The sequence below is a fragment of the Aspergillus oryzae genome, chromosome 3, assembly GCF_000184455.2.
Source record: "Aspergillus oryzae RIB40 DNA, chromosome 3".
In the NCBI taxonomy this organism is placed as follows: domain Eukaryota; kingdom Fungi; phylum Ascomycota; class Eurotiomycetes; order Eurotiales; family Aspergillaceae; genus Aspergillus; species Aspergillus oryzae.
Genome location: NC_036437.1, coordinates 3578472 through 3592550, shown reverse-complemented (window position 1 = coordinate 3592550; position 14079 = coordinate 3578472). Strand labels below are relative to the sequence as shown.

General features: G+C 49.7%; 4 protein-coding genes and 1 non-coding gene across 5 annotated transcripts; 3 read left to right on the top strand and 2 right to left on the bottom strand.

Annotated features, from left to right (window-relative positions):
- Positions 1-3562: 3562 nt before the first annotated feature.
- On the top strand, positions 3563-4571 carry AO090026000545 (putative U-box domain protein; the record flags this gene model as incomplete). Its single annotated transcript, XM_023236024.1, has 3 exons — positions 3563-3594; positions 3728-4265; positions 4338-4571. 3 exons carry the CDS (start codon positions 3563-3565, stop codon positions 4569-4571), a joined length of 804 nt encoding a protein of 267 aa, XP_023091070.1.
- A 1188-nt stretch (positions 4572-5759) lies between these two features.
- AO090026000547 (tyrosyl-DNA phosphodiesterase 1) lies at positions 5760-7644 on the bottom strand (the record flags this gene model as incomplete). Its single annotated transcript, XM_001821927.3, has 4 exons — positions 5760-6467; positions 6520-6913; positions 6966-7078; positions 7147-7644. 4 exons carry the CDS (start codon positions 7642-7644, stop codon positions 5760-5762), a joined length of 1713 nt encoding a protein of 570 aa, XP_001821979.1.
- Positions 7645-9783: 2139 nt separating this feature from the next.
- Positions 9784-9867, top strand: AO090026t00008. The gene has a single exon. It is a non-coding gene; the product is annotated as a tRNA-Thr (tRNA).
- Positions 9868-10246: 379 nt separating this feature from the next.
- alg10 (dolichyl-P-Glc:Glc(2)Man(9)GlcNAc(2)-PP-dolichol alpha-1,2- glucosyltransferase) lies at positions 10247-12174 on the bottom strand (the record flags this gene model as incomplete). The annotated part of the gene is made up of 3 exons (XM_001821928.1): positions 10247-11178; positions 11229-11366; positions 11418-12174. The coding sequence occupies 3 exons, from the start codon at positions 12172-12174 to the stop codon at positions 10247-10249; spliced, it is 1827 nt and encodes a 608-aa protein (XP_001821980.1).
- A 300-nt stretch (positions 12175-12474) lies between these two features.
- Positions 12475-13543, top strand: psf2 (DNA replication protein PSF2; the record flags this gene model as incomplete). The annotated part of the gene is made up of 3 exons (XM_001821929.3): positions 12475-12588; positions 12778-13364; positions 13435-13543. 3 exons carry the CDS (start codon positions 12475-12477, stop codon positions 13541-13543), a joined length of 810 nt encoding a protein of 269 aa, XP_001821981.1.
- Positions 13544-14079: the final 536 nt, after the last annotated feature.

The following is a 14079-nucleotide window of genomic DNA, read 5'->3' as shown; positions in this document are numbered from 1 at the left end:
TCCCGGTTGCTCTGTGCAGTTGGCCCCGTCACCCATGCAGTGAAATCATCCACGAAAGCAATCGCACCTCCCTGGCTGTCGATTTGTCGCTGTACGAGGTCTGCGTTGAAGAAGAGGAACAGGATTGGGGATAGCGGCGAGCCCTGCGGCAGTCCAGCCTGTGGCAGGCTGTGGACCTCAGACAATTGCCCATTGATTTGGATAGTCGCCGTTCGTTCCGAGCAGAACGCCTCCACCCACCGGAGCAGATCCTCCGGTATGCCTCGCGCTTTCATCCTTTGAAGCAACCGTTCTTTGCACACTCCGTTGTAGGCTCCCTTGACATCGAAGCTGATCAAACTCAAGACCCGTCGGCCGCGCCACGCCGCGTAGATTTGTTCCTGCAGGAGTACGAGTGCTTGCTCCGCGGACCGCTGCTTTCGGGCGCCGAAGTGGCTGGTCGGGAGCAAACCGTGAGTCTCTACCGCGTGTGAGATCCTTTCCGCCACCACGGATTCCAGTACCTTGCCCAGCGTCGCGAGCAGCGAAATCGGTCTCCATGATTTGGCAATGGTGTAGTTCTCTTTGTTCGGCTTTTTGAGTGGTATGATCTTCGCATGTCTCCATTGTCTTGGCAACGTGCCTCCTTCCAGCGACGCCTGGAAGAGATCCAGGACTCTGTACTTGACCGTGGGCCAAGTCATCTTCCAGACTATTGCTGGCATACCGTCTTCGCCCGGTGCCTTCCAAGACTTTGCCGCCATCAGCTGTCGTTCGATCTCCTCCATCGTAATGGCAGGCATCTCGACTGGCGCTCTTTGTGGTCGAGTCCCTTCATCGTCAATGTTGTCCGGCAGAGGCGGGAAGAATTTGGCCAGCAATTCTTCTGCCTGCTCCTTGTGATCGGTGGTGGTGGTCCCATCCGCTCTGAGAAGCTGCGGGATCTTCCCGAACGCTGCGTCTTCTCCCGACTTCAGGTATCTCTCGGCTTTCCATATGTTATCATTGTCGGCAAGAAATTGATTCCAGTGCTTTTTCTTTTGTTGCCGGATGGCATCGTGGTATTGCTTCGCCGCGCCTTGGGCCATTGTTTCTAGGTAGGGTACTTTTCGCCCCGCTCGTCGCTCGGACCGGGCGTGATTTCTCCAGTATGTGTGTATTTGACGGAGCTGCGTCAAATCAGCAGTCCACCACCGCTTCGCGTGTGATGATGGTTTTGACTTTGGTGTTAGCGCATGCACCGCTTCCGAGACCGCCGACATGAGTCGGTCGGTTTTCTGCTGTACCGTACCCTCCGACGGAGTGGCGGCAAGAGTGTTTGCTATCCTGGTATTGATCTCTTTCCATGGAGCGTTTTTCAGCAGAAGTCGTCCCTGATGCTTTGGGAGCGACCAGGGGGCATCGAATACGGTCTCAATAGCACAGTGGTCCGAGCCGTGCTCCGTCCCTAATATAGCACACTTAATTACGGAGTCTGCCAGGTTTTCCGAAGCCAGGACCAGATCGATAGTCGACTCGCAGTCCCCGCTGTGTCCTCCGCCATGCCATGTCTTTGTGCCTCGTCTGAGGAGACTGCTGAGAGCACATTCATTCATGAGGTCGATGATTGGATCCGCTTCACCTTGTCTTCCCAAAGACACGTCGTCTCCTCCCCAGAGTTGGTCATGCCGGTTGAAGTCTCCCATAATCAAAATCTCCACCACCACACCCGTATCCCGCCGAACTTTCGTGATCGCGTCGAGTAGATGGTTACATGCGTCATCCAAAGCTGAGGCATTGCCCCCTTCAACGTAAACTGATGCCATGAATATCAGTCGCTCGGGAAGCCTGATAACCGCTGCCGTGAGGTCCGGGGACTCTATCGGTACTTGTTCCGCCTCGACTTCTTTGTTAATCCAGAGCATGCTTCGTACTGCCCATCTGCCTTCCCTCCAGGTAGAGGGGACCATCTTCGTCCATTTATGGTGTCCCATCGGGGTGGTCAAGAGCCGGCCTTGAATCCTCCGCGCTTGGGGTTCCTGGATCGCTAACGCCACCGTGTTCTGAGTCTCTTCATCATTCATTAAGCTCTCGTGCACTGCACCCTGTTTTCTCACGTTCAGTTGAATGACTCGAAGAGTCTTATTCATGATGTGATGGATAGAGCTTCCGACAGTTCTTGCTATACGATTCGTGAGGGCCTCCGCATGGAATGCACTTTGGAACCGATTGGTTGCAGCAACTGTGGTGGTGACCCTCCGCAGCACATCTCGCACACTTTTGAGTACTTTTACATTGGAATGCCTTATGTCCAATCTCTTGACAGTTGTAGCATTGTATCGGTCGTGGTCGGTGTTCAAAGGTGCTGGTCACGCCGGATTCTCCCCCAGCGTGAAAGAACCCGTCGGCCAGGAGCCTCCGTGCATCACTACCTTTGGTCAGGTAAACGACCATTGACCCATAGGCCTTCGCATTCTCCTTTCTGCTCAGCCATGCAATCTTGGCGACGGTGGTTTCGTTCTCCTCACCAAAGGCTGCCGCAGCTCCTACTCGGATATCACCATTTTCATCAAGCACTGCCGTTCTGTTGACGCTGTCGACTTTGATCGGGTAAAGTTCATCACGGAGCACTCGGGCTCCCGCACCGACCTTGGTTTCCGCCACCTTCTTAACCAGCTGGTGTTCAGCCTCATCTCGGCAAGCAATTCTGATCCGGTTGGTGTTTTTTGGGTCCACCGTGACAGCGCGGCACCGCCAGTTCGTGTAGTTTTCCATTGTCCGGATCTCGGTCTCAACTGCCGTTCTAATTGGACCTGCTGATGGTCTCTCACTTTCAGTATCTGCCATCTTCGAGGTGTCTATCGTGCAATATAGCGTGTCGGTGAAGGTAGTCGGTGTCGTGTTCCACGATGAGAGAGTCCGTATATTGCTCGGTTGGCTGGTGGGGGGAGTACGGGCAACATCTGCATAGGACGGGGATCCCGAAGGATTGACTGCAACGCGTAAGGATTGGATTTCGCGAAGGATCTCCTCGTGGCCGCTCTGAGCGCATGACTCGGGGTGGGCTTGCGGTGTCGGGGGTCGATTCGCCAGTAATTCATGTCGAAACTCTGTGAGGGCAGCGCCAAATTCTTCTTTGACTCTCTGGAGTTCCTCCTTGTATAATTCATCTCGTCGTCTAATTTCTCTTCTGAGTTTGACAATCTCTTTCACAAGCTTGGAGGTGTCTGAGTCCTCTCTTTCTGTCGAGGAGTCGTCCGAAGTCGCCGCTTTATCTTGGGCGACTGGCTTACCCTGGTTCTTTTTCTTCCGCTGGGAGCGCGTATTTCTCTGCTCAGTCTCGATCTCTTGCTCTTGAGCATAGTGGGCCGGTGGTCTTGTCGTGCGTTTCGGCCTCACCAATCGCGGTGGTGAGTTTTCCTGTTCGTCGCGGTCGGGCGGGTCAGGGGTTCGCGTCTCGGCCCGTCCCGACATTTTTTCCTCCTCCAAGTTGTTTTCTGTTCCAAACCAGTAGTAGTACAGTTCTGTAACTGGTACCAATATCTACTACACTATATTCCGACGAGAATACAGTCTCGGTCGCTTCCCATCGAGGGCGATTACAATGGTGCCGAGGAGCTGTATTCGCAAGCGTGAGTTTCGTTGATTCTATTCGATTTATGTGCATTGTTTCCCCACAAACGGACAAAAGAGAAAGAAAAAAAAGCCCTATGTCTATATATCTAAGAACAAGACCACAATCCCCAGGCTAATCGCCAACGTGGCATAGAATCCACAAGAATCCGCGCGAACCGACGTTCTTCACGAACCGCGCTCTGACTCGGATACGGCTCGAGAAATGGGCAGGTGTGGAACAGGATGCGCGCGCCGCGATTAGTCTGTACGGGCCCAAGAGCGCCTCCAGCCTGAAGAGCTGCTGGTACCTGGCGCAGGCGCTGTTGGGACTGCAGCGTCCGCAGGAGGCGTATGAGGTGGCGATCGATGCGTACCGGGCGAGTCTGGCGGCGAAGAACGTGCAGACGGAGAATCTGTCCAAGGCAGTTCTGCGCGCGAAGCAGCAGATTTGGGCGCAGAAGGAGACGGCGCGGCTGCGCGAGATGAACTCGACGTTGGCGAGTGTAGAGGTTTTGATTGAGTCGGATTTGAACCGGGCGTTGGCGGAATTGCAGGGGAAGTTGGATCGGAAAGAGATTGGGCAGATTGGGTTCGTCGAGGATGAGAAGGCGCTCCGCGAAGATGCAGAGAAGCATACCCAGAATGTGAGAGATGCTTTCCGCATTGCATCCAAGGGGGACATCCAGGAGAGGGTAAGCTTATGTATCCCGTTTGAAATGACTACGGTAGTACTGCCGTGATACTGTGCTAACGTTGTGTGGCAGGTTGTACCCGATTATCTGGTCGACGGTATCACCTTCGAGATCATGCACGACCCCGTCATCACCCCGTCTGGGACCAGCTTTGACCGCATTGGCATCCAAAAGTATGTTGAGCAGGCCGGTGTCGACCCGATTACTCGGACGTCTATGACGGTCAACGACCTGCGACCCAACTATGCGCTCAAAGCGGCGTGCGAGGAGTTCCTGAACAAGAACGGCTGGGCTGTAGATTGGTAGTGGAATTTCGCCTTCTATCCTATTTCTCTCTTCTTTTGGTCTGTACTTGTTGTTTTAGCTATATGTGTGTGTGTTGTAGCGACGAGTCCCCTATTTGCTTGCATAGTGGCGTTTGGGAATATTGACGATATGAATACCTGAGATTAATGCACCACCTCCAACCACACATGATCGGAAGAATTACTCCCTACAAGAAATAAACACTTCCTATATGACCAACAACTGAGAAGAAAGAAAATGAAAACGTAATAAATCCGGTGTGTCAACCATGTGAGTCCCAACAAACAAGTCACCAATAAATTACCCCACCAAAACAAATTCCCCCCACTTTCCACTCCCCTCACCCAAAAGCAACAAAAGCCTCACCTTCTCTCCGTCCCAAACACCTCCATCATCACCACAGATTTCACCTTTCTAAACCAACTCAAAATGTCCGTCGACGCCTTCTTCGAAAACCTGAGCTTCGCCCAGTCTGGCGCCAAGTTCTCCGACCTCCAGTCCGAAGCCTCCAAAATCAACGTCGATCTTCTCAAGGAGGCTGTTAAGGCCGTCCTCGCCGGCGGTGACGACGCCAAGGTCGATGGCCCTCTGGCTGATGCCCTGAAGGCCGGTTTCGAGTTCGCGACTAAGCTGGTCAAGAAGCTGACAAAGGAGCCTGGTCAGACTGAGATGCTCACTGTATGTCCCTTAACCCCGTCTGTAGTGTTGAAGACGATGCTGATGATGAATGATTAGTTCTACAAGTACTTCAAACAGGCCAGAAACGAGACCGTTGCTGAGGCCGGCATGTTCGACTTCGTCGTGAGTTTTCTTTTGCTCTCTTTCTTTTCTTATGATGGACCGAGGAAGACGTGACTAACGGGTGTCTTGTTTTTGTCTCCAGGGCAAGGCCAAGTACAACGCCTGGAAGGAGATCAAGGGCATCAGCGCCCAGAAGGCCCAGGCTTTGTACATCCAGGCGGTTAACGAAGCCATCAACACGTACGGCACCAGCGAATAAGTGTTGGGCTTGATTTGTGTTGAACTAGGGAGGAATATGAACTTGGATTTTATGGGCTTGGTGACGAGTTACGAATGATGTTAGATTACTGCCTTTTGCTGTCATCTACATGCTTCTAGTGCATATACAGATTTTGGTTCATTTGACTTGCAGTGCAGTGTCTGGGTGTGCTTTTGGTAGCATGTGGGCTAGTCGAGGGTCCATGTTTGGCCGAGCCAGTCTGGTTCGAGGTGTTGCGCTGTTGCACACCAGGGCGTGTCGTGGGCTGCGTAGGGTGTAAGGGGGAGGTCGTAGGGCATGCGCAGGCCGATTACTGTGTCTGGTGTTGTTTCGCTGTCTTTGTTTTCGAGGGGTTCGGGAGTGTCTCGTTTAAACGTGGGGACCATGGTGGCTGACTCGGTGTCCTGGACGTATAGTTGGGGCCATACGACGATTCCTATCTCCCAGCTGCAGATCCTCACCTCCCCTGAAGCGTTGACGGCTGCTCCCCATGCCTGGGTGGAGAGGTTCGCTGATGTGACCATTGCCCAGTCGATGGTGTCCATTTTCTCTGCATCCGAGAAACGGATATAGGTCTTGATATGTGGTGCAGCTCGACGACGACCTGCGTCTTGCTTGGATGTATGACTCGGCTCTGCCGTGTCATGGTCACCCGCCCAATGTCGAAGGTATGGTCGCATGTACTGCAGTTGTTTTTGCTGTGCAGCGCTTTGGAGTTTCATGTGGATTGATCCGCCAGAACCGTAACCGTTCAGGGAACGGCGGATTTCATCTGCTGTAGGGAAGATGATAGAGTACTTGGGTTGCCGAGTAGATGTTGATGCTGGCGAAAGGGATGCAAACATGACATCTTTCAGCCACTTATCTGTCTGGCCAAGCGTAGCAACGGAGGATATCTACGCGTGTGAGCATGCAATGTATGCGGTATGTTGACACGGTTGGACAAACCTGAGTAACAATATGTGGTGTAGTAGCTTTAGTGGTCTTCTGAGCTGGAGGGATTTGGCGCATGATATCCTTCAACGCCGGCCATCCCCATAGCGTCTTCTTCTGCGAGTCGAGATCATCGACCTTCTGCTTCGAAGGCACACTAGCTACCAAGGCGGCCCGAATAGCTCCAAAATCATACTTCCTAAGCTGTTCAACCAGCGGACCTGTCTTTTTAGGCCCGTACTCAGTCAGATACGCCAGTAGGTCTCTCTTAAACCGCGCACCACTACCTAAGGTTAAGTCTTCTACCCGATCATCGGTCTTTTGCAAAGGTAGAAGAGGCGACCTCCAAACCGCCTGACACATATTAGTCCAATCACCGGGAATCATATTCGCCGTATGAATGACGACCCTAACGCAGTCAATCACGATGAACCCCACAACCAGGTAAGGAAAAAACATACTGCACAAGATCATCATGTCTCAGGAGAACCATCATCTTCGAATGATGCGTCCCAAACGCCTCCGGCATATAAGCAACAACAGCCTCCACATTCGGATATCTCGAACACGCTTCCTGCAAACCATCAGTACACCATACCCCAAAAACCACAACCAGATCAATGAAATATATACAATACATACATCAATCCGTACCCGATTCGGCGCATCCCTCTTCCAAGATCCATGCACGATCTTCACCTTCACCAAACGTCTTACATCCTCATCAAACTGCCCCATGATGAAATCCACATCATGCAGATAATTGAACTGCCAGCACTCCCGGATCATCGGATCACCCAGGATCTCGCGCAATCGGACCGTGTCCACATTGTTGTCCGAGGAGGCGGCTAGATCGCGGATGTGGGTGAGTTGGAAGGGGGAGGGGATTAGTCGTGGTTTTTCATTGACTTCTTCTTCTGTAGATTTGACAGGTTGAGGTGGGGCAGATTGGGATTGGGATTGGGATTGGGATTGGGATCTTCTTTGGGATCGCGATGGGGGGGATGGGGGTGTGATGGATCGGTGGAGGGATGTTAGGTCTTGGATGGGGGGACTTTCCTTTGGGGATTTGTTATTGGTGGTGTTTTCTGTGGTGTTGGAGGATAGTTTTATGCGCTTTGGAGGGTTATCGTCAGCCATTGTTGTACTTTTAGGCCTTGAGTAAGGCTGGATGTGTGGCCAGGTGGTTGTCAATAGTTGTTGATACGGCGGATGGTTGAATGTAAGGAGCCTCAGGCCACACGTCATGCCAAGTCTTGAGATAGGGTTGGATGTACTGTGTAGTGGCATGGGGGACGTCTGGTAAAAGATGAGATTGTGGTCTTCGAGTTTAGGATAATGTAGGATGACGGTCTGTTCAAGTTCTTTCTGGTTTTGTTTGTACATGGTTTATCGCCACTTGCTAGTACATGGTTTCTACTAGTAGACTCGGGTACTTCAAGATATATAGAGAAAGAAAGAGATGCATAATACTCGAATACAGCTCCTATCCTGGGCTCTTCTCGGGCCACCAACAGCCATTTAGTATATATACTAAGCAGCTCTCATTGATAGTTATATCATAAATATACTTTCATTCAATAAGGATACCAAGGGATCTAAAGTAACGGTATTTATAGTGGACTGCTTACCCCCTTTCCCCGACCTTATACTACCGCTTATAAGATTAACCTAGTAATCTATATTAAATATACTCCTCGGCAGAAAAGATACAGTTCACTGGACATATCAATAAATATTGCATACAAACGCGGAATGCACCAGAGGACCCGGCGTAGGGGCATGGGAAATCGATCCCTTCAAGATATATACTACCCGCCCAAGGCCTCTCGGTGAATGCCACTCCCCATGTTTTGAAGAATATTATGTATAGATGACTACTAATTATCAATATGTATAGTGTCCGAGCTGAGATGATTAAGACTGAGATTCTTAGGAATCTACATGTTGTGCATTATTTCCTACCTTGGAGTTGACCGATGGACTCATCTTCTAGCCATACACTTAGATCAAGACCTGTCATATCACAATGCATCCTTTCCAGGGCATCCTTTCTATCTAAAGAGCTCGTATATGTAAACTGTAGTGCCTACCTGCCGTACACTCTCATCGCCGGCACGAGTACTTCCTTCCATTTTCATGACCTGAGGCTTCAGAAAGTTTCAAAAGACGAGCACCTTCCCTCACTAAAGCCAACTAACAAGTACCTTCCCTCCATAGAGACAAGTAGACACATATAGACATAAAAAACTGTCCACGACCCATCCTCCCACCATCCCTCCCTCCCCTCGATACCATCACACAATAACCCATCTTCAGACAATCCTTGATCTCAGACAATCCCTATAATCCTGTACCAGTGCATCACCACCAAGTACATTCAGACCCGGGATGGGAAGCATAATCGCCAACATCATTGATCAACCCCCAGTTCCCACCCACGAGACGCCCAGAAACAGACTGAATAGCCTCAAGAAGAAACAAATCAGGTGCGGGACATGATCTAAATTACTTCTCTGAGCACATCGGCGTGATGATTGTAATTAGCCAATTATCTCTGATCCCCGTTCACTCAGCATTAGGGTGCGCGAAGCCGTGAAGCTTAATATAAAGATGTTCTGTGCAGGGGTTTTTATTCTCCTTGGCAGGTGACCACCACATGACGCGCTTTTGTCTGTAGTGGGGTGTCATGGTGACATGTTGAGTGTTGATGATGGTTTTGGTTGGTAATGGGGTCATGTGCTTGGGTTGTTTTAGAAGCTGACTTTTCATATTGAAGGCCTTATGGGCGAGAAAAATAGGCAAAGGATGGAGTAGATTCAGGTTAAGAATGCTGGCTTCAATGGTTGTAATTGAGAATAGTACGCAAATAGATATTTGCATTGTATTCAATTGAACGTGGACCACGAAGACCATCGTTTTCTCGAAGATCAAGCAGTTTACATGAACTTTTGACTGGATGTTTACGATGTCCCAAAAGAAGTACAATAATTGTATGTACTTTCAAGTATGTACGTACACAAACCATTGTTTACCGGCGAAATTGTATTCGCTCAGGCGGGGTCAACAATACTTGTAATGGCCAGGAAAATCCATTACAGATTAATAGAAGTCACAAAACGATACTGGCTTAACTTGGTTATCATAGAAAAATATTATTGTAAGAGCACCGTCAGCTTCTCTCAACATAACATACTATTTGTAGATACTATGGAGTATTTCTCAGCAGAATTCAAGGTTTGATCATAAGGTAAGTAACAGCTTACTAAGTATATATTCGCCTCTATAGCTCAGTGGTAGAGCGCTTGACTTGTACCTAATACGGAAATCAAGAGGTCCGTGGTTCAATCCCGCGTGGAGGCTCATCTTTTTTCTTTCTTTTTTTTTTTTTTGCGGGGCTCCGCTTATTCTTACAGACGGGTCTCTAGAACACCTAATTGGGTTGCTTATTTAACTACCAGTACACAGCCAGTTCTGTAGTAACAAGCCTAAGGTGTCAGTCATGGTCAAATTAGGCACCCTGATCCTTAAGTTCAGCACCGGTACCACCCAAGTCTTATCAGTAGTTGATCCCTAAATATCACCTCGTACGTATAACCCAGTGAATTCTAGTAAGAAGTAATAGACTCCTAATATACAGCTCCGTACAATTACAAAGACTTTCTCTATTCTATATACACAGCGCGCGAAACTGCCACAATTAATAATAAAACAATGAATGAAGGTAAAGAGATCGAAGCGATTACCACATGAACCGCTGGATCTTTCCAGGCTCCTGAGGCCACTCAAAACCCTTGTAGAGAAAGACATATCCGGTCACAGCGTTGATGACCAGGAACCAGAAGGTTTCCAAGAATAGTGGGAAGTTGGTCGCGATCTTCGCATGGAGCGCTTCTTTCGCATCCCGAGGACGCTGCTCCCGGTAAACAAACGGCGTGGGTTGCCTTGGCAGATGCAGTCGCCACATTACCCAGGGGATGATGAAGTATCGTGGCTCAACCAGTGGCGCAGTGATGAGTGAGAGAGCTGTAGCGGCAAGCCAGACAAGGACAAAGCTGACTCGCGGCGCATCCGGTTGCTGCATTTGACGTTGCTTGATCGCTTCTTGGATCTTCGCGAAGGCTTCTGGTGTTAGCTGTTGCGTTTTTGGAGGTTGAGCAATCTTTTTAGGAGGCTGTCTTTTGCTGTCGGTCTGTTTTTGAGCTTTTTGACCTTTCTGAACAGATGGCTTGGAGGCCGGTGCTGACTGTGAAGCTTGGATGAATCGAGGCGGTGGTGTAGAAGTCGAAAAGCCAAAAGCAGAAATAACGGCCCAGCCGCAGAGGAAGTAGACAATGGTCGCGGCATATTTGACAGCTGGATGAGTCCGGAGAAGAATGCGAAAGACGTAGAAGATATAGTGACGGTTGTCGGCGAGCGTGAAGGGGTGGACGATAGTGTTATAGTGAACAGTGGCTAGCATGACAGGGACGATCGCAAGAATTGTCAAGATCTTTGGGATACCCATCTGCTTCTCCGAAAAGCCATAGTGCATAAACTTAGGCAGAGAAGCCTTGGGCAGAATCATGTTGACAACAGGCGAAATCAAGATAGGCCACGAGAAGAAGAAGATATAAGGCCAGATATACAGCATCTGAGGCAGATGCAAGCCCGCAGTATGAAATTCTTTGTGTCCTGGTTGACTTATGAGACACCGAATACAAGTAGATCAACTTTAAACTTACCCAAGACAACTCCATTATTCCACAATACAAAGCCTCCGAAGGCCGCAAGAATGGCAACATATGGGATCGAGGAAATAACAACCTGTCCCAAGTTACCAAGCGCAGCAGCACCTAGAGAAATGGCGGTTTTAAAATAATCTAGAGTTTCATTAACAATGTTTACATTATGAGACAGTGAAGGTAACCCACCTGCCAACGAAGCCTCTGACACCGGAGGATCATACAATTCGTTCTTGAAGCCTCCTTTGGCAATATCTGCAACATTGGGCGATTGACATGTCTTGGAAGATTTCCGCAATGTCCGGATGACCTGCAATCCGCCGAAGAAAACCGCGACCCAGAAGATGTTGGTCTGTCTAAAGGCCAGCGCAGCCACTCCCAGGAGGATGAACAGAAAAGTCGGACCAGCGAAGGCATTTGGCGCCGATCGTTTAAGGTCCCAGTTGTACGCTTCAATCACAACCAATAGGGCAAGAATATCGGTATAGTAGAGGCCCGAGAAGAAGAACAACGGCGGAAAGAGACAGATATTCAGCACAGTATGGCTTAGCCATGCGCCGGATGGACGAGTATTGCGTTCTTTCCGTAAGCTATCTAGCAAGGTCTGCAGTCTTAAGGGTAGAAAGATGGCGGCGGCTGCAACATTGGTTGAACGAAGTGCTTCCGCATTGAGCTCCGTTGGAGAGCCTCGAAGCAAAAGCGCACAGGCGCAGAGAAGATATGACCAAAGATAGAGACCAGGGGGTGTAGTGATTTTCGGGTCCCAGTGCGTCCACTTGTGGTGCCAATATGCCTGAGCTTGAGGAATATGGAAAGCTTCATCCAAATACGGCTCCGGAGCCACGGCATTGACCCGATTCATCCATATAGGTATCGACAACAAAACAAAAGGAACCGCATAGCGGGCGGCAAGAGCCAGGCCCGACTGAGGTTGAGCGGCACTCATATTATTGATTTGGGCTAATTGACCATCAAGCTGGAATTAAAGTAAAGAGTAGAATCATGGAGTCAGTGACAACTACTCTGTAAATTAAAATGACCGCGGAGAAACATTAAATCTGCAAACAGAACAAACACCTACCGCATTGGGCGATTCTATATCCCCAGCTTTATGTATGGTCTAGACGCTGCGACGACCATCGTTGCCTCCTTTACTGAACATTTTAAATGATATGAACGACTGTCGCTAGGTTTTGCGCATCACGATAAGCTGTTTCCCCCCGGTTCCCTGAAATCTTGACGGCCAATGGCTTTTCCCCTCCCGCGGGGCATTACGCCCCCGGAGATATCCTTTCTCGCTGAAATGGAGATGGTCACCATCCTTCCTCGTCAACGTTTGGAGGGATTAGAGCTTCTCGGTGTAAGTGTATCGTTCTGTACTCATGCTGTATTGGCGAATAAGTCCCTATCCTTTTGAGTCATGTATACCAAGAAAAAAATAGCCAAATGAGTGAGAAAGGCGGCGGGGCAGTATTGATAGAAGAAAGAATATAGCAAATCAATATTTAGTCTACCAGGAGGTTTACACAAATCTAACATAATGGATCAGGGCCCCGTTGAGCCTCTCCTGCCGCCTCGACGCGCTTCTCTTCCCCTCTGGCTGGCTCTCCTTCTCAAACGCCAACGCCGCGCAAATATCCTTCCTCCGCCCTGGCTCCATCCAGAATCTCTGTCCCTCATCCTCGAAATTGAAACCCAACACCATGAGTACCAGCATGCATTCTCCCCACCACCTCCACTCCCGGGCCAACCAAGCCTTCGGGATCGCGGAAAACGACCCGTCGCTATGCCTCGCTATACCCCAGATGGCGGACGGTACTACCCAGCACCGCCATTCCTGCCTCAGAATGTCGCGCAGGACCATGTTCCATCTGGCGAGCCTCCGTCATTGCCATTCCACTGGTTAGAGGTTGGAACGATGCTTCTTGATGCCGCCAGCGATGATTTGGTGGACCCGGACCAGACCCGGAGGCTCTTGAAAGAGCTGCGCGAGGTGCGAACAGCGAAGATAAGATCAGGCGTGGATGTGCTAGATGCTGCTTCCACTGGTGGGGGTGGAGTAGCCTTAACCGGTGTCGGGGCCATGGAGGTTGGAGAGGGAAGAGGGTTCATTGCCGGTGTTGTCGATGGACTAAGGTAGGCCGACTAATCACCTCACTGGAACAGAACATAGTTCATTGCTAACCTCAAAACCTTTACCGAATAGGAAAATTGGCGCTTCAAAAGAGCAGGCGCGGAGAGAACAGATGGCAGAAGATATGGCCAATGGTGGATATGACGCTACGCAAGACGACGATGACGATATGGAGTTCTAAAGGACGCATCCTTCGCAGTCTGCTCATATAGCTTTACGGCTGAGGTTCCGTCATCTCAGCATTTGATTCTCCTGCAGCCTGGTTAGCAATGAGCCAGGACACGCCTTGTTACGAGAATTGCAGCTTCGCTGTTATACGGTGAAGTTCTCTCTTGAGAGCTTATGAGGAATAGAAGATACCTCTCCGGTATATCCTCAGCATCAGAACAGCAATTACAATGGAAAGAGGTCTGACACCGCGACTATCCATGATGATTTCACATCGGATAACTGAAAGATCAAATATGGCTAGCTAATGTATTTAACCCTTGTTCATATATACCCACATAGAAATACGACATATAACCCGCCTAAGGGCGATTCATACAGCTTCTACACCTACGGATTACCTCTGCGTTTTACGAACAAGCATGTTAGACTCTATTAACTGCTGTCTATGTATTATAGATACGTAAGGACATGTCGACTTTCTTTGAATTGTGTGCTATACAACTCGAACAGTCGAATTTAGTGCACACGACATATTGCCTATCCAGG